The 19947-nt window shown below is 39.3% G+C and overlaps 1 protein-coding gene across 1 annotated transcript in view; it reads left to right on the top strand.

Annotated features, from left to right (window-relative positions):
* Positions 1-19947, top strand: part of chrna8 (cholinergic receptor, nicotinic, alpha 8) — a 396880-nt gene that overhangs the window by 71518 nt on the left and 305415 nt on the right. The window contains exon 2 of the mRNA XM_063047641.1: positions 8748-8887. Within this exon, the coding sequence (XP_062903711.1) occupies positions 8748-8887 (140 nt within the window). The remainder of the gene's footprint in view (positions 1-8747; positions 8888-19947) is intronic.

The raw sequence follows: 19947 nt of genomic DNA, 5'->3' as shown, positions 1-19947 counted from the left end.
AAGAACCAACTAAGATGGAGCAATCATGTTGTTCGGATGAAAGACGAACGTCTGCCGAAACAAATCTTCTACTCCCAGCTTAAAGAAGGCAAACGTAAAAGAGGCAGACAACAGAAGAGATTCAAAGACATCTTAAAAGCCAATATGAAGAAATGTAACATCGACACCAACAATTGGGAAACCAATGCCAAAGACTGGAAACTCTGGTAAGCCATCCTCCGAGAAGGAACAGCAACTTTCAAAGCCAACAGATGTGCAGAATTAGAAGAAAAAAGAAGAAAATGGAAAGAGAAGCAGCAACAACCAAAGCCCTATCTGCCATCTGGAACTACCTGTTCTGAATGTGGAAGAACTTTCAAAGCCAAGACTGGACTCATAAGCCACTTGAGAGCCCATAAGTAGATCAACAGAACAAAGACCATCATTCTCGACCTCGAGGGATAGCCACGACGACTATTTTTCATTCTTTTATGGACTATGAACATTGTTGTCAAAGCCAGTATATATTGTCCATTTGTAATTGCCCCAGAAATGAACTGAAGTTATGGTTAAGAGACAACCACAATGTTTCTAGAGTCACATCTGGGTCAGAAATAGTAAAGTTGGCAGATTTTCAACCCTGATGGAGTTTGGTGTATGTAGTGAGGTTTCTTTCTGGTGATCTGTTATTTGTTTCTATTTCTGAGATTAGCTTTATTTTAATTTCAGTTTAATTTAATAACCCAAGTTTCAATTCTCTGAATCAATGCTCCAGAGGTCTATCTGCTAGTCTGGTAAATTAGCTAATACGCTATTGAAGTATTTAATTAAATATAAAAAAAGCTAATATAACTTAAAGCTGAAGCACTTTCAAGTATTTAATAAGAGTAAAATGAAATAAAATAATTCAAAATAACCAATTTAGGTTTTGCAGTTTCCTTAAATCCTCACCCTGCATTGCTCACTGAAATCAGATGCATTTGAGATTCACTGTCTAGCTGAAATGCTGCTAGTTACAAGAGGTGGTTTCTCACAGGCAAACCAATGGGGAAATCACAGTGAGGTCAGCATGCTGTCGAGTATTGCTGCTTATTAAGGGATCCCAGGCAGAGAGGTTCAGTACCATTAAACTCATTGGCATTATTACATCAGAAGACTTGACCTGCAACCAGCGTAAAAGTACCATCACATAGAAGGCACAAGAGCGCCTCTACTTTCTCAGAAGTTTGTATAGATTTGGCATGTTATCTAAAACTTTGACGAACTTTTATACATGCAGCGTGGATAGTATCCTAACTGGTTGCACCATGACCTGGTAAGGAAATACCGGTGCTCAGGAACTGAAGTGTGCAGACCAGTCCATCACAAGCAAAGCCCTCTCCACCATTTAGCATATTTACAAGGATCACTGCCACAAGAAAGCAGCATCCATTATCAAGGATCCCCTTCTTACTGCTTTCTTCTTACTACTAGCATCAGGCAGGACACAGAGAAAGAACCTTAGGTTCCATGCTACCAGATTCAGGAATAGTTATTCCTTCACAAACATCAAGCTCCTGAACGAACATGAGTAACTTTACTCACTTCAACTCTGAACTGATTCTATAACCTATAGACTCATGTTCAAGGACTCTACAACTTATGTTCTCAGAATTATTTAAGCATGTATTTATTCAGTTAAGCTTTTATTATTTATTTTTGTGTAATTTATCTTTTGCACATTTGTCAGTCTGTGTTTATTTATAGTTTTACATAAATTCTATAGTTTTTTAAAAAAATATTCCTGTGAATGCCTGCAAGAAAATGAATCTCAGGGTTGTATATGGTGACATATATGTACTTTGATTACAAATATACTTTGACTTTGAATTTGCATTGGGACATGGGAGCTCAGAGTTAGAGTGAACTGATGTAATTAGTTCAGCACAGCTTTTCATGCACCTCTAAACGCAGACAGCCAGGACTGATCTGTAGATTTGGAAGACTGATTCTATCAGTTTACTCCATCCCTAGACTTCAGTTTCCTGGACTAAATGCTAAAATTTGATTTGAGTCACCATCAGGATTCAGCCATTTCTGGTTTGGGATTTTACACTGTGCCACTTTATTAGGTACACCTCTAGACCTGCCCCTTACTGCAAACATCTAATTAGCCAATCGTGTTCAAAATTCAAGTTCAAAGTAAAATTGTTATCGAAGTAAATATCTTACCATATACAACCATGAGATTCATTTCCTTGTGGGCATCCTCAGTAAATCCAAGAATCGTAGTAGAATCAATGAAAGACAGCACCCAGTGTGGACAAACACCCAGTGTGCAAAAGACAACAAACTGGGCAAATAAAAAATTTAAAAAAAGAAAGAAATAATAGTAATAAATAAATTAGCAATTAATATCAAGAACATGAGATGAAGAGTCCCTGAAAGTGAGTCTATTGGTTATGGGAACATTTCAATGACAGGACAAGTGAAGTTATCCCCTCTCATTGAGGTGCAATAAGTATTCCTGAACCTGGTGGTGTGAGTCTTGTATCTTCTTCCTGATGGCAGCAGTGAGAAGAGAACATGTTCTGGGTGGTAGGGATCCCTGACGATGGATGCTGCTTTTCTGTAACAGCGCTCCACATAGATGTGGCAGCATCTCAATGCATAAAAGCACGTAAACATGGTAAAGGGTTTCAGTTGTTGTTCAGACCAAACATCAGAATGGGGAAGAAATGTGATCTAAGTGACTTTGAATGATTGTTGGTGCCAGATGGGTTGGATGGAATATCTCATAAACTTCTGATCTCCTGAAATTTATTTTATTTTTTTACTTTTTATTTACACACAACATTCTCTACTTTATGGAGAATGGTGCAAAAAAACAAAAAAAAATCTAGTGAGTGGCAGTTCTGTGGGTAAAAACACCTTGTTAATGACAGAGGTCAGAGGAGAATGGTCAGACTGGTTCAAGATGACAGGAATGTGGTTGCAACTCAAGCAGCCTGGTGTAATGACAGTGTTGTACAGAAGAGCATCTCTGAATGCACAACATGTCAAACCTTGAAGTGGAAGGGCCACAGCAGCAGAAGATCCATCTATACACTCAGAGGCAACTTTATTAGGTACCTCCTGTAGTATGAAGATGTATTACAAACCAACTGATACGATGCCAGCAGTCTAATTTACAGAGAAACACATTTTTATCTCTGTAGGTTGAAGTGATATGAAAATTAGGAGAGGTGCAAAGCCAAATGCTGAACTGGCAACTTCAGTGCTCAGAATCACAGCTTACATAATTCAATAGCAAATCAAAGTAGTGATGCAGAAATCCTGTAAAATCAACCCAAAGCAAGACACGACTAAAGCTGGAAATCTGAAATAAGAACGCAATACGCTGATCATGCAGCATCTGTGGATGGAGAAACAGAATTCTCATTTCAGGCTGATGGCCTTTCACCAGAACCAGAACGAGTGAGAGTTATGATTGCATCTTTGACATTTATTTCTTTTTCTCAGAAGTGCAATTTTGATGATGAATTGTGATGTCTTTATTTAGCCTTTGCAACTTAAAGTAAATTTCAGACTCTATTAAAGCTATTGCCTCTAAAGTAATATCCCTGTTGCTATTTGTTTTAAAATGTTACACGTTGCTGTGTTTATTGAGTACTTTCCATTAACATTGGATCCAGTTTCCATCACAATCTGAATGGAATTCGATGAACCAGATTGATGAATTTAAAACATGGGCGTGTATCTCAGCCAACTCGTCCAGGATCTGCAGCTAATTTCAATTCCTAGTCTGTAAAAGTTTAGATCTTTCTTAAAACAGACCAGAAAAGCAGGTTAAAACTGAGATTCGACAATTTGTAGCTGCTAGAATCTGCAGCAACAAACAATCTGTTGGAGGAAATCAGTCAGTCAGACAGAATCTGTTATGCATGATTCTTGATGCAGCATTTCAACCCTAAACATTGACATTTTCTTTCTCTTGACAAATGCTGCTCAACTAGCTAAATTCCTCCAGCAGATTGTTTCTTGCTTAGAATTGAGATTTTACTGATTATGCTGGCATAGGAAGGCTTATCAATCTTCAAAACAAGTACCGAGAAGCTTTATAAATAAACATTTTTCAAAACATATTCTGAACATGTGTATGTTTATTAAATGAGCTAGCATCTTGCTTGTGAGCAATTTTCATTTCTGTTACTGTATGGGTTATTTTATTACACACCAGAGTTTTAGAGTGTAGTTTTGAGCTCACGACTCCACAGGCTTGTGGCACAAAGCAAGAAGGCCAGCAATAAAGCCGTGGTTTAAGAATTGATATTCCAGCTCAAAGATCTATTTAAAGCAAGGGTTCCTAACAAGGGGTCCATGGACCCCTTTCTTAATGGTACCAGACATCCCACCCTACAAAAACTCATTTCAGGGAAGTAGCGCCATCAATTTGTGGGAGACTCCCAGAACTTCTGGGAGAGGTGGGATGTCTGCAATAGAGTAGCTCCTTAGCAGCTAGCCAGCTAGTTTAAATAACATTAGCTATGCTAATGAACGAATGACACCTGTTAAACACACCTCAACATGTCTTTTACAGTCTTAACCCACCATGGGCAATAGAAAAGTCACTGTTGCAAACAGTGCAGCGAGCAACACGGTCATTATTTTGACCCCTATTAGGCAGGGGTACACTTTAGGTTAGTCTGAGGTGATGTACGTCTTATATTTTCTTTTTTTGGAACACTCTGCCATGGCTCGCGCTCTCTCTCTCTCTTTCTTGTGGTCTACCTCACGCTTGCTCTCTCTCATGGTCGCACTTGCTCTCGCGCTCTCTCCGTCTCTCTCTTATGGTCACTCTCGCTCTCATGCTCTCTCTCTCTCTCTCTCTCATGGTCGCTCTCGCTCTCGCTCTCTCTCATGCTCTCTCTCACTCGTTTTCTCTCTCAAAAAAATTGATTTTTGGGACATTTTATATAATTTGCGGGCATCAGGGAGCCACTATTAATATGTGGGAGACTCCCGGAACTTGTGGGAGACTCCCGGAACTTCTGGGAGAGGTGGGATGTCTGTGGTACTGGTCCATGGCACAAACACAAATAAAGCAAAACAAAACAGGTAAATCAGCCATGATCAATGAATGACAAAGCAAGGCCAAGGACAGAAAGTCTACTCCTGCAGTGGGTACAGACATAGAGGCATTTAGATAGGTATCTAAGCAGGCAGGAAATAGAGGGATATGAACCATGTGCAAGCAGATTGGCACAAGCATAGTGGGCCAAAGTGCTTGCTCCTCTCTTTATACTGTCCTTTGGTCTCCAGTTGACTTGATTACATTTTTTCTTATGGCTGGGAAATATGAACTGGGTCCTTCAATAGTTTAAGCAGGAAATTGTTACATCTTTTTATCTCTTAAACCTATTATTATGGAACTTGTACCCAGGAGTACAGAGTATGCAAATCTATACACATGGAGCCTAGTCAAGAGCAGGAAAATGGATTCAAATCATACAGGATAAGGTTAAATCAATGAGAAAAAAGTACCCCTTGACATCTATGGGACACTGTTTGTACACTGCAAAACAGATTATTTGGCCCTTGAATCAGCAGCTATGGCAATAAATAATATGGAGGTAAAAGAAGGAATGTTGTGGAATCTGTTTGACTTGAATGGAAAGTTGGTAGTTTTACAGGCAATTAGATTGGATTAGATAAAATTAGATTAGATTATGAGGACAAGAAGTTCTCTTTTATTGTCATTTAGTAATGCATGCATTAAGAAAAGATACAATATTCTTCCGGTGTGATATCACAGGAACACAGGACAGACCAAGACTGAAAAACTGACAAAAACCACATAATTATAACATATAGTTACAACATTGCAACAAGACCATAATTACAGGCCGTAGCTGAGTTATAAGCATCCACAGTGTGATATACATACAAATATACAAACACACATATTGATTTCCTTCTTGTTGTGTACCCAACTCAGGTCAAAACCATCTGTTTTAGCCAATGTTCAAAATCTCTTGCAACAGAAAATGAATTACTTCATAAAACGAGAGCAAATTGTATTGTGGAACAGGTTGACAGAACATAAATATTCAAAGCAAATTCTTTTCATCCTTATGCTTGCTCTTGATATCTTTGTGCTGTTTTTAGATCAATTCCTCTACTGCACTAAGTTCACTTGTTTTCATTGTACTGTATGAAGGAATTGAGGGAAGGATGTAAGCTTATTTCCAATTATATCCAAGAACTGACTTGCTTACTTCTTGTCTCTGAAACCCAAAAGATTTAAATTCTTTGTTAAAGTCAATAAGATAACAAAACTCCCTAATTGTTTAAATATTCAGAGAGCAATTATTGCATAATGCTTGAGCTAATTATCTGCATCACTGAGTATAATTTCCTTTGTGATTTCGAACTATGGATTGCATGATCACTGCAATTGCCAAGAAATATCTTGTGAATAATTTTTGATAAAGCCATTAACTTTTAACTTTTCAGCAGTTTGAGCAGATTTTTTAAAAAGTGTTTGAAAGTTTATAAATACAAGAAACATTCAGTAGCATTAAAATCTTTAGAAGGTTTGAAAGTGGGCTAAGATTTGAGTGGAGCTCAGTCCCATGTTAATGCTTTTCTCAGCTGTTTTGTGTGCAAGAACTGTACAGCCATATGATGTGGCTGAAAACCCCATCGCAGTGTTGCCTGTCTTAACAAGACGACACAATTGGATTCTTCTGCGGGTTAGTGGCAGTAATCGGAGATTGGAGTTTCTGTGCAAGATTTCAGACCTCTTTTCTTGGCTTTGGTCACAGTTCCATGTCATTAAAGAACTAGGTAGCATTTTTATTCCTCTCAGTATTGCAAGAAGCCTGACTCATTTTTATATAGAAGATTGTTTTCTTTCTATTCTTCTGCTCTGCAGGTCTGTTAACAATTCTAATGAAAGGCCGGTGACCTGAAGCATCTGCTCTCAATTTTTTTTGTTAATTTCATCTTTTACCAAACACTCAAATATATATTTCTAGCATAGCCTGTTTATTCTCATTCTACTTTTGTAGAGCTGAATTATTTCTGCTTTCTCCAGTCTTGTGCCATTCTTTCATGTTTCCTTGTGCTTGCACTCTTGATTTTTCCCTGTCTGTCTGATTTTAACTTTGACTGGTTCTGTGGTGGCAGCTGGAGCAAGGCAACTTCAATATCCCTGTCTGAATTGTACTAAACTTGAGAAACATGCTAAAGTGTCCTCAGTTACAAGCAGTTTGTACTGGTGTTCCAATGTAAAGACTGACCAATATGTCCAATCTAAATGTGTCAAGTAAAATACAACTATGATAAGTTCCATTTCTTACAGTTGACAGGATATCCATGACCACAGTGTAACCCACGGCCATTCTAAGAAAGCTTAGCAGTGCCTCTGCCTCTTCAGGAGGCAAAAGAAATTTGGCATGCCCCTGTCGACCCTTAAGATTCTCCTTCACCTGGTCTGCTAAAGCAACTTCATGTTTTCTTTTAGCCCTCCTGATTTCCTTCTTAAGTGTTCTCTTGCATTTCTTATAGTCCTTAACTAGCCCGTTTGTTCTGCCCACTTAAACTGCACCTGCCTTAGTTTTGCTCACCCAGCCAAATTGTCTAAATCACAATATAGCTTCTCTGTATCCTCTTCACAGTTCTCATTTCCCCATCCATGAGAACATGAGAATGCAAGAACATAGGAGTTGGAGTAGGCCCTTCAGCTCCTCGAGCCTGCCCCACCATTCAATATGATCAGGGCAAATAGCTCCCCATTACCCTCAATTCCTTGATCTTTCAAATGTTATGTTTTTTCTCCTTATCTGTCTTCCACCACCCTCAGGTGGAGAGAATTCAGAGATTCACCACCCTCTAAGAGAATAAATTTCCAGGCACCTTAGTTCAAAATAACTGGCTCCTTGTAACTTGCAATCTCCTCTTCAGACTCCTTCACAGATTTTAAGCGTAGACCATACATGTTACAATCAAGTGTCAAAGTGAGAGAGAAGCCAGTGAGTCCATATATGTGGAGATTCTTTGGACCTCATTTCCGTAAATGACTCACTTTGATCTCAACCACATTCACTCTCTGTTCAACAGGTAACAATCGAGATTTAGTTGCGGAGTACTTCCTTTAGGGACTTAGATAGACAGCAGTAGTGATAGGAACAGAATGTGACCAAAGTGAGGGAACCCTGAGTCTTCCTTGGGATTGCCAGAGGAATTCCTCCTGTCACTTGAGAACATCCAACCTAAACAAAGAGTTGGGTGAGAGGGGTATCTGCAGTAGGCCAACTCACTGTTGTGAGAGCTGGTTGCGTGAATTTCTCTGAGGATTACAAAGCATTTTGTTGATGGTATTTCTGCCAAAGTTGCTTGATAAATCACAAACTTCCACCAAAGTCCTACCAACAATTACTTTTATGGAAACTGAACTCAAAATGCAAGATTTCTCTTTGGATTGAATTGATTATCTCTTATTAATTAACAAAACGTTTGTTAGATTTATTATACATCATATTATTTCTTAATATCGCTATGCCTGCATGACTGCAATAAATAATTAAAGATGGTCAGCACTTGACATTTTTCCATATTTTAGTAGCCAGGTTCTGATGAGCAAAGCTCTTCTAGTGTACTTGTTTGAGCAGGCAGAAGTTCCTAAGATATCTTGGCCAATGACTCTGGATGTACTGACACACTATTCGTTACAGTGTTGTGTTCAGAGATGAATGAAAATTGACAGTTCTCTTTTTTATGTTGAGGTTCACAGCAGAGTGAATACCAAAGGAAACTCTACAGGGATTTAATGAAAGGCTACAATCGTTTGGAGCGCCCTGTACTGAACGACTCACAGTCTTTGGTTGTTGAGCTTGGAATGACATTTATACAGATAATTGATGTGGTGAGTCATAATTTAACAAGGTTTTTGTTTGTGTTAGGACTTCAACTTCTGCCATTATATTTTGACTAGGCAACTACTACTGGTCAACACTATAAGTAATTATGGCTGTCACCTGTCTTACATTGTGCAGTTTTCAATTCAGAAGATTATGAGTTCAAGCACTTTGTGAGCATTTGAATAGAGATTTAGCTACTTCAACCCAGTATTGCCAAGTTGTTGATTGCTTATAGACTATTCCTTTCCCCAGTACATAGATTACTCTTTGTACCAGCAAATTATAACCATTATGCTTGTCCAAACAAAGCAGTTTTATTGAACCTTAGTGTTCTGTTACTGTACAACTGAAGCAATATGTTCATATATTTACATGAGTTGTGTTTCCTGATTGCTTGGATTAATCCAAGAAATAGATGGAATAGAACAGTCAGCCCTTCTTGTTTCAGCCTCCAAGTAGTTTATCAGATTACTTCATTCCTGAACTAACTAGCTGTGAATTCAGGGATACATTTCTCTGCACCCTAACCTGGCATATAGCTTAGGGGATGAGTCCTTGATAATCAATCCTATTGTCCAGCTCCCAGTGATTGGGTCAGCAGAGCAATGACAGGTTTCATAAGTGCGGCACATCTACCACAGCTCTGCTGGCATTTCACCGTCTTCTTGTTCCTGAGGATTATGTCTCTCAGTTTTCCCCACATGTGGCAGTTAGTTCACGTCCTTTCTTAAGGAAAGCAAGTAGACAGTAATTGATCATGTGTCCCTTCTAGTCTCCAAGCAACCAATCCACAATATCATTGTTACATTGTTATTACCATTACATCACATATGCTCAATGGTTTATGGCTGTTTTGAACATTATGTCTCTCTGCATTCTTTCTTAATTTGGTTATACATCTTGACTGGCCAGTATATACCACTTCTTTCCTCTTATACCTAATGTACTCTAAATGTCTGCCACATGCCATGTATAGTTCATGTGTTCCAGATAGCTGTCTATGGCAGTGATGTCTCCTTTTATCATCGGCCAAGTTCTTCCTTCGGGCAACCACAACTGAAGTGGGTCAGGGATATTATTTTCAAATTGCTTTTAGATATGATGGTACAATTCACCTCTGTTTAAGCCAGAAATTCATTCAGATTTGATAAATGTGGCAGCATAGAACTTGTCGCATATATTAGCTATCGTATGAATTCACTGAGCCACAAAGTAGAGAAATAGTTACATCATCATTCTAATAGTGTAATTTTGTTTTTTTTCTTGTTTATCTGAGAGCAGGGGAAATAAAGGCAGAAATTCCACATCTGTAACATAATAGAATTTAACATGGCTTTGAAAGTTACTAATGTTTCAAATTTTAACAAAGGAAATTACTAATGTACTGTATATGGAAAGAGTTGCCCATTCTTGACTGGGAAAATGTACTGAAAAAACATTAAATACATGACATTGAAATATGGCCAGGATAATGCTGAGCATTTAAAGAAATAAAACATAATGCATAAAGATAATACTTTAAGGCACAAAATGCAAAAAGAAAAAGCATCTGATTCTGCAAGAGAAATTAAAAATCAAATTAAACCAAAGGATGTGGCTTATAAATTGCTAGAAGTACAAATGCATAAGGATTGGGAATTTAAGAGGAGATTAAGGTACCAGATTTTGTATTTCACTGTCTGCTGATGTCACTGGGATTGCAAGTGGAGAACAATGTAAAGAGGGTTCTGGGGGATATAGAAAAAATGAGTGGGGCAGATGGAATATCATGTCAAAATGTGTGAGGTTACCTACTGTGTGCACAAACCACGAAGTGTTAGAGTGAGGGTAACATGGATGTTCAAAGGAATCTGTAAACAAGCTAGTGGAAAGCAAAAATCTAGGTCAAACAAGCTAATAGGAGATAAAATGGGTTTGAAGGAAATCGGAATGCAAGAGCAAGGAAGTATCACTGTAATTGTGCAACAATTGTTGAATGTTGCACTTTTTTGTGAATGCCACACCTTGATCAACATACCACAGCAAATTCTTAATACTTGTAAATGTATATGGTGAATAAAGTTGACCCTTGAAACCAGACATGTGTAGTTTTGATCTTGTACTTTGTGGAAGGTTAGAAATTTCATAAAGGGAATGCAATGCAGGTTCACTTGATCAATTCCAATCCTGGTAGGTTTCCCATACAAACTAAGTAGGCTAGACCTGTATTCTCCAGCATTAAGAATCAGTGGATAACTCATTGAAATTCACAAAATTCTTAGAGGGCTTACGGACTATTTATAGAGAGAATGTTTGTGTCAGCTGAGGAGTCTAGCAAGGGGTCACGGTCTCAGAATATGGAATAGTCTGTTGATGAACCTTTGGAATTCTCTACCCAAAGAAAGCTGTGGAGTTTCAATCACTGAGTTCATTCCAAATGGAGGCTGATAAATTGGAGACAAAATTCTACGATCTGGACAAAAACATGCTGCTAGAAGAACTCAGTAGGTCAGGCAGCATCTGTGGAGGCAAGGAGACATTTTGGTTTGACACCCTGGTTCAGTACTGATATACAGGGAATTCGTCAGTATAAAGAGAGGAGCAAGGATGAGGCAAGTGTTAGGTAGATCCAGGTAAGGGAGGAGGTGATGGGCAGATGGAGCCAGATGGAGGAGGGATGGATAATGATAGCATCTGAGGCTGGGAGATAATAGTAGAGACAAAGGGATGCAGGTTGTTGTATTAGTTTCAAGGTTCACAGATTTCTGAGCATTAAGGGAATCCATTGAGATCGATAATGCAGGTAAGCGGTGCTGAGGGAGAAGATCAGACGGTCTTGAATGGTAGGGCTAAATGTCTTACGGCTTTTGCGTTCAACACAATATGATTGAGCACTAATCCGTCATTACAGGGCATATTTTCTGTACGACTAATTTTGTGAAAAATAAAAGTTATGAATAACCATTGCTAAATTACTAATTGTAATTTAATACCTTGTTTTAAACTATTGAGCACATATAACTTAGAACATATATACAACACAGGAACAGGCCTTTCAACCAATGATGTTGTGCCCACTAATTAAATTAATAATTACATGTCTAAGTGAACTAATCCCTTCTGCCTATGTTCATACCTCTGCATTATCTGCACATTTATGTCCCTACCTACAAGCCTCTTAAACACTTCTGTCGTATTTGACTCTGCCACATCCCTGGCAGCCACCCAACAATTTCTGTGTGAAAAATTTGCTCTGCACATCTCCTGTGAGCTTCTTCCTTCTCACCTCAAATGTATGTCCTCTAATCTTAGACAACCCGAGGAAAAGGGAGAATATTTCAATGTGTTCCTGATTTGTGCATCGTAGGTGATAGAAAGACCTGGAGGAGTCAGCAGGTGAGCCATTCCCTGCAGGATACCCAGTGTCTTGTGGCCATGTGTTGCCCATCATACAGCACACTCTGGGTGATAGTGGGGGACCAAGCAATAATAATATAAAGGGTGGATAATTAGATTCTTGTTGGAAATGCCGAGCACTTGTGTGGCACAAATGTTATTTGTCGCTTATCTTCCCATGCTTGAATATTGTCATCTGGGCTTTGCTGCAGGCAGGCATTGCTTCATTAACCATGGAGTCCATGTTGAAAGTGTAATCAACCGCAAATTTCCTTCCTTCTAACCATAAATGAGAAAAGGTTATTGCTGAAGTAGCTGAAGATGGTTGGGTTAATGCACTACCTTGAGGAACTCTTGTAAACATGTCCTCAAGTTGAAAATACCGAGTTCTCACAATAATATTTGACCACGGTGGAGAAGTTTATCTTTCTGTCTTATTGATTTCAGTTTTACAAGGGTTCTTTGATAGCATAGTGGGTAAAAAGCTCCTTTGAAAACAAGGACTGACTGGGAATGGAATAATAGTTATAAGGACACTCCTAAAAGCAAATGTCTGAGTAAAATCTGTGGAAGATTTAAAATGAATGTTTGATTCTTTCACTTTCTTTCAACAGATTAATTTGTTTTTCATCATTGGGATTTCTTTTTCCATAACTGAACCAAGTCTCCATTGAGGTTCTGAGCCAAACTGAGTATTGGTAAAGAAGATATTGCTGACTCAGTGCCAGCTCAGAATTTGATGAGACATTTATTTCATAATTTTTCCCCAATGACTGAGATGATAATAAAGAAGCAGTCATTGGCCTGATTGGATTCTTTCTGGATAGTTTAAAACTGGGCAACTTTTCACTTTAATAAGTTGTTATCTAGAAATAATAGTCAAAGGTATCAGTCAGCATGGACCAAATACTCAGTCATTAATATGAATTTCAAAACAATCCAAGCCGATTATTCAGGAATGATTTCAAACAAAAGACTGTCTACTAGAATTCTCTTTATTTCCTTCCAATTACAATACATATACGTTTGAAGAATAACTGACCATAACACCAGAGGACATAGGAGCCGAATTATTTAATCTCAGCTGATTTACCTGTCCTCTCAACCCCATTCTCCTGCATTTGACACTTTTACTCATCAGGAATCAATCAACCTCCACTTTAAATACACTCAGTGAATGGCCTCCATAGCCTCCTGTGGCAATGAATCCCACGGATTCAGCACCCTGTGCCAAAAGAAATTCTTCCTTAACTCTGTTCTTAAGTGATGTTCTTAGTCTCTGAGGCTGTGCCCTTTGGTCCTAGACTGTCCATTATTGTAAACATCCTCTGCATGTCCATGCTATCTAGGTATTCTAATTGTCATTGGGTATCAAGGAGATCCTCCACCCATTCTTCTAAACTTCAGCAAGACCAAAACCATGAAATACTCCTCATGCAATAACACTTCCATTACTGGGATCATTCTCAATCTCCATCTGGACCCTCTCAAATGCCAGCACATCCTTTCTTAGATATGGGGCCAAAGCTGCTCACAGTACTCCAAGTGCAGTTTGACTAATGCCTTATAAAGCCTCAGAATTGCATCCTTGCTTCTATAATTTAGTCTTCTTTAAATGAACGCCAACATTGCGTTTGCTTTCCTGACTACCGACTGAACTTGCACTTTAACCTTTAGGAAATCCTGCACTAGGATTCAAGTCTCTTTGCACCTCCAATTTCTGACTTACTCCGCATTTAGAAAATAGTCTACACATTTATTCCCTCTATCCAAAGTGCATGACCATACACTTCCCTACACTATATTTCATCTGCCTCTTACTTGCCCATTCTCCTCTTGTGGCCAAGTCCATCTGCAGACTTCATGTTTCTTCAACACTACCTCTTCCTTAATCTATCTCTGTATCATCTGCAAACTTGGCCACAAATCCAACTGTTCTATCATCCAAATTATTAACAGATGAAAAGTAGTTGACCCAAAAATCGATCCCTGCGGAACCACCGCTAGTCACCAGCAGCCAACAAGAAAAGGGCCCCTTTATTCCCATCCTTTGCCTTCTGGCAGTCGGCCAATCTTCTGTCCCTGCTGGTGTCTTTTCTGTAATACCATGGGCTCTTATCTTATTTAGTAGTCCCAGATGTAGCATCTTGTCAAAGGCCTTCTGAAAATCTAAGAAAACAGTAATGATTGATTCTGGTTTGTCTATCCTGTGTTATTGTTTCATAGAATTGAAACAAATTTGTCAGGCAAATTTCCCCTTAAGGAATCCATGCTGTCTCCAGACTATTTTATCATGTGCCCCAAGTACCTCAAGAAGTCATTCTTAATAATGGAGTCTAATATCGTGCTAACGACTGAAGTCACGCTAATGGGCCTATAATTTTGCCTCCCTCCTTTCTTAAAGAGTGGAGTGAAATTTGTATATTTCCAGTACTTTGGAGCCATTCTAGAATCTAGTGATTCTTGAAAGATCACCACAATTTCTCCACAATCTCTTCAGCTACCCCTTTCAGAACATTGGAGTATGGTTATGTGGTGCAGTTGACTTATCTACCTTCAGATCCTTTAGCTTTCCAAGCACTTACGTCTTAGTAATAAGACGATATTGGAGCAGAATTAAACCATTTGGCCCAATGGGTCTGCTCTGCCCATTTATGCACACAATACTCCAAGTGAGATCTCAGCAGTGCTTTATAAATCCTTAACATTACATCCTTGATTTTATTCCTAGCCCTCTTGAAATGAATGCTAGCTTTCCATCTGCCCTCCTCACCACTGATTCAACCTGCAAATGAAACTCTAGGGAATATTGCACAAGGACTCTTGAGTCCCTATCTGACACTTCTTTGCCCATTCTCCCGATCTGTCCAAGTCCTTCAGACTCCAAGCATCCTCAACACTACCTGTCCCTCCATCTATTTTCATATCATCTACAAAGTTGGCCACAAAGCCATCAATTCCTTCATCAAAATCATTGACATTCAATGTAAAAAGAAGTGGTCCCAACACAGTCCCCTGTGGAACTCCATTAGTCACTGGCAGCTAAGCAGGAAAAGCTCTCTTTATTCCCCCTCTTTTCCTCCTGCCAATCAGCCAATGCTCTATCCCTGCTAAAATCTTTCGTGTAATACCATGGGACCTTAACTTGTTAAGCAACCTCATGTATGGCACCTTGTCAAAGGTTTTCTGAAAATCCAAATACACAACATCCATAATTCTCCTTTGTCTATCCTGCCTATTGTTTCTTCAAAGCATTCCAGGCTAGATTTTACCTTAAGGAAACCATGTGAATTTAGTTCATTTTATCACATGCCTCCAAGTACCCTGAAACCACATCCTTAAAAATCAACTCCAACATTTTTCAAAGCACTGAGATCAGACTAACTGGTCTATAATTTCCTTTTCTTCTGCCTCTCTCCCTTCTTGAATGATTGAAAGATCATTACTAATGCCTCCACAATCCCTTCAGCCACCTCTTTCAGAACCCTGAGATCACACTCTCCTAAGGGATTCTTTACCGTCTGCTCCCTAATCAAGTCTGGTTTACTACGTAGTGTTCAATCCACAATTGTCTTTTGTCTAATGTTCTCACTACAAGCTGCTATAAAAACCCATCACATAGGTATTCTACAAATTTCTTCTCTTAGGATCCAGCACCAACCTGATTCTTCCCAGTTCCTGCATATTGAAATTCCCCATAACATCGTGACATTGACCTTTTTATATGCCTTTTCTATCTCCCATTGTAATTTGTACCCAAAGTCCTAGCTACTGTTCAGAGGCCTGTATATTACTCCTATCAGGGTCTTTTTAAACTTGCAATTTCTCAATTCTATCTACTCACAAGGATTTTCATCTTCCAATCCTATGTCATTTTTTCGAAGAATTTAGACAATAAGACATAGAAGCAGAATTTGGCCATTCAGCCAGTTGAGTCTTCTCCACCATTCCAACATGGCTAATCCAGGATCCCACTCAACCCCATACACCTGCCTCCGGCCATAACCTTTGACGCCATGAGCAATCAGGGAACTATCTACTTTTGCTTTAAATATACCCATGGTCTTGGCCTCCACAGCTGTCTGTGGCAGAACATTCCACAGATTCACAACACGCTGGCTAAAAAAAAAATCTCCCTAACTCTGTTCTAAAGGTTCGCCCCTCAATTTTGAGGCTATGCCCTCCAGTTCTGGATTCCCCACTATCGGAAACATCCTCCCCACATCCACCTTATCTAGTCCTTTCAACATTTAGTAGGTTTCAATGAGATCCCCACACATTCTTTTAACTTCCAGTGAGTACAGACCCAAAGCTGCCAAACATTCATATGTTAACCCCTTCATTCCCAGAATCATCCTCATTAATCTTCTCTGAACTCTGTCCAAAAACACATCCTTTCTGAGATATGGGACCCAAAACTGTTGACAATACTCCAAGTGTGGCTTGACCAGTGCCTTATGAAGTTTCAGCATTATCTCTTTGCTTTTATATTCTATTCCCATTGAAATGAATGCCAACATTGCAATTGTCTTCTTTACCACAGACTCATCCTGTAAGTTAATCCTCTGGGAGTCTTGCACAAGGACTCCCAAGTCCCTTTGCACATCTGATATTTGAACTTTCTCCCCATTTAGATAATAGTCTGCGCTTCCGTTCCTTTTACCAAAATGCATCATCATACATTTCCCAACCCTGTATTCCATCTGCCACAATTTTGCCCGTTCTTCCAATTTGCCTAAGTCCTTCTCCAATCGCACTGCTTCCTTAGCACTACCTACCCTCCACCTATCTTCATATGATCCACAAACTTTGACATCAATTCCATTGTCTGAATCATTGACAAACAGTGTGAAAAGTATGAGTCCCAATGGGCCAGGCTGTATCCTGCTGAAGGATTTCAGCCTGAAACGTTAACTGTACTCTTTTCCATAGATGCTGCCTGGTCAGTTGAGTTCCTCCAACATTTTGTGTGTTTTGCTTGGATTTCCAGTATTTGCAGATTTTCTCTTCTTTGTGAGAAGCAGTCCCAATACTGACCCCTGAGGAAAACCACTAGTCACTGTCAGCCAACCAGAAAAGGCTCCCTTTATTCCCACTCATTTTGTCCTGCCTGTCAGCCATTCCTCTATCCATGCCAATATCGTTCCAGTAATGCCATGAGATTTTACCTTGTTAAGCAGCCTAATGCGTGGCACCTTATCAAATGCCTTCTGAAAACCCAAGTAAATGACATTCTCAGCCTCTCCTTTGTCCACCCTGCTTGTTACTTCCTTGAAGAATTCTAACAGATTTGTCAAGCAAGATTTTCCTTCACAGAAACCACGTGACTTTGACTTACTTTATCATTAGTCTCCAAGTACTCTGAAAGCTCATCCTTATTAATAGACTCCAACACTTTCTCTACTTGTGAGATTAGGCTAACTGGCCTACAATTTCCTCTCTTTTGCCTTCCTCCCTTCTTAAAGAGTAGAGTGGCATTTGAAATTTTCCAGTCCTTTGGAACCATGCTAGGATCAAGTGACTCTTGAAAGATCATAACCAATGCACCTGTTATCTCTTCAACAACCTCTTTCAGAACTCTGGGATGTAGTCCATCTGGTCCAGGTGATTTTAAGACCTTTGAGTTTGTCTAGCACTTTTTCCTTTTTAATAGCAATGGTACTCACTCCTGCTCCCTGACACTCACGGACCTCTGGCACACTGCTAATGTCTTCCACAGTGAAGACTGATGCAAAGTACTCATTAAGTTCATCCGCCGGTTCTTTGTCCCCTATTACCACCTCACCAGCATCATTTTTCAGTGGTCCAATATCAAATTTCATCTCCCTTTTTCTCTTTATACAACTGAAAAGACTTTTAGTATCCTGCTTTACATTATGGGTAGTTTGCCCTCATATTTCATCTCTTCCCCTTTTATGGCTTTTTAGTCACCTTTTGTTGGATTTTGACAACTTCTCAATCCTCCAACTTCCCACTCACTTTTGTGACATTATATACCCTTTCCATGACTTCTATGCAGTTCTTAACTTACCTTTTCAGCCACCATTGCCTAACTCTGCCATTTGAGAACTTCTGTGGAACAAATCTATCCTGCGCCTTGTGAACTATTCCCAAAAACTTCAGCCACCTCTTCTCTGCCATCATCCCTGCTAGTATCCCCCTCCAATCCACCTGGGAAACTGGGAATGCTCCTCTCCCATGCCTCTGTAATTCCCTTTATTCCATTGCAATACTAATATATCTGACTTATGCTTCTTCTCTCAAATTGCAGTGTGGATTCAATCATATTATGACCACTACCTCCTAAGGTTTCCTTTACATTAAGATCCCTGATAAAATCTGGGTTATGACACAACACCCAATCTAAGATAAACTTTCCCCAAGTAGACTCAAGCATGAACTGCTCTAAAAAGCCATCTTGTAGGCATTCAACAAATTCCCTCTCTTGCGATCTACAACAATCCCCTTGCATATTGATGTCCCCCATCACAACAGTGATATTACCCTTATTACATACCCTTCCCAGCTCCCTTTGTAATCTTAATCCCACACCTTTGATACTATTTAGAGACCTATATACAATTCCCAGAATGGTTTTTTACCCTTGCAGTTTCGTAACTCCACCCACAAAGATTCAACATTCTCTAGCCCTATGTCACCTCTTTCTAAACTTGTAATTCCATCTCTTACCAACAAAGGCACAACACTGCCTGATCTTTTGATACATAGTATATCCTTGGATAGCAGGCTTCCAAATATGACCTTCTTTCAGCCACGACTCAGTGACGACTCAGTAATACACATGGTATTCGGAATAAGATGGATGAAATCATAGTGCAATTACCGACCAATCTTTAATTGCACTATGATTTCATCCATCTTATTCCGAATACCATGTGTATTTAAATATAGCACCTTCAGTTCTACATTCTTTGTCCTTTTGAATTTTGCTTCTGTGGTATAATGTAACATTTTGCACTGTCTGCATTTGTACCCAATCATTGGCTTGTTCTTCCTTATATTTGTATTACACCCATCATCTACTTGCAAGCCTGCTGGCTCATCCTCAGCTCTGTCATACTGGTCCCAACCGTTCCCCTTGCCATATTATTTTAAACCTATCCCAACAGCTTTAACAAACCTGCCCTCAAGGATATTACCACCCGTTGGATTCAAGTGCAACCACAAATCAAAGTGCAATTTCATTTCATTTCTTACCAATAAAGCCACCTCTGCCCACCTGCCTGTAGTTTTGATACGATGTGTATCCTTCTTTCAATCCTGACTTGGTGATGCCCACAATGTCTTTCAGCCAATTTCTAACCATGATACCAGATAATCTACCTTGTTACCTATGCTGTTTGAATTCAAATACAACACTTTCAGTCCTGCATTCACCAACTTTTCAATTTTGGCTTCTTCCTGCCTGAAGTTAAATTTTTATCCCTTTCAGTCTTTTTTGTCTTATTCTTTATTCTGGAGACTTTAGTAACCTTTCCTGCACTCCTCGTCCCTTTTACTTGATCATATGTTTCCATGCTGTTGAACACACACCCCTACCACTTAGGGTAAATCCCTATCCTCAGCCCTAATTATGTGTTTCACCAGGACCCTGGTCCCAGCATGACTCACGTGGAGCCCATCCTATCAGAGTAGCTCCCTCCTTCCCTATTACTGGTGCCAATGTCTC

Source organism: Mobula hypostoma, chromosome 5, assembly GCF_963921235.1.
Source record: "Mobula hypostoma chromosome 5, sMobHyp1.1, whole genome shotgun sequence".
In the NCBI taxonomy this organism is placed as follows: Eukaryota; Metazoa; Chordata; class Chondrichthyes; order Myliobatiformes; family Myliobatidae; genus Mobula; species Mobula hypostoma.
Note: the sequence above shows the minus strand (reverse complement) of the source record. Positions and strands in the feature narration are given on the sequence as shown.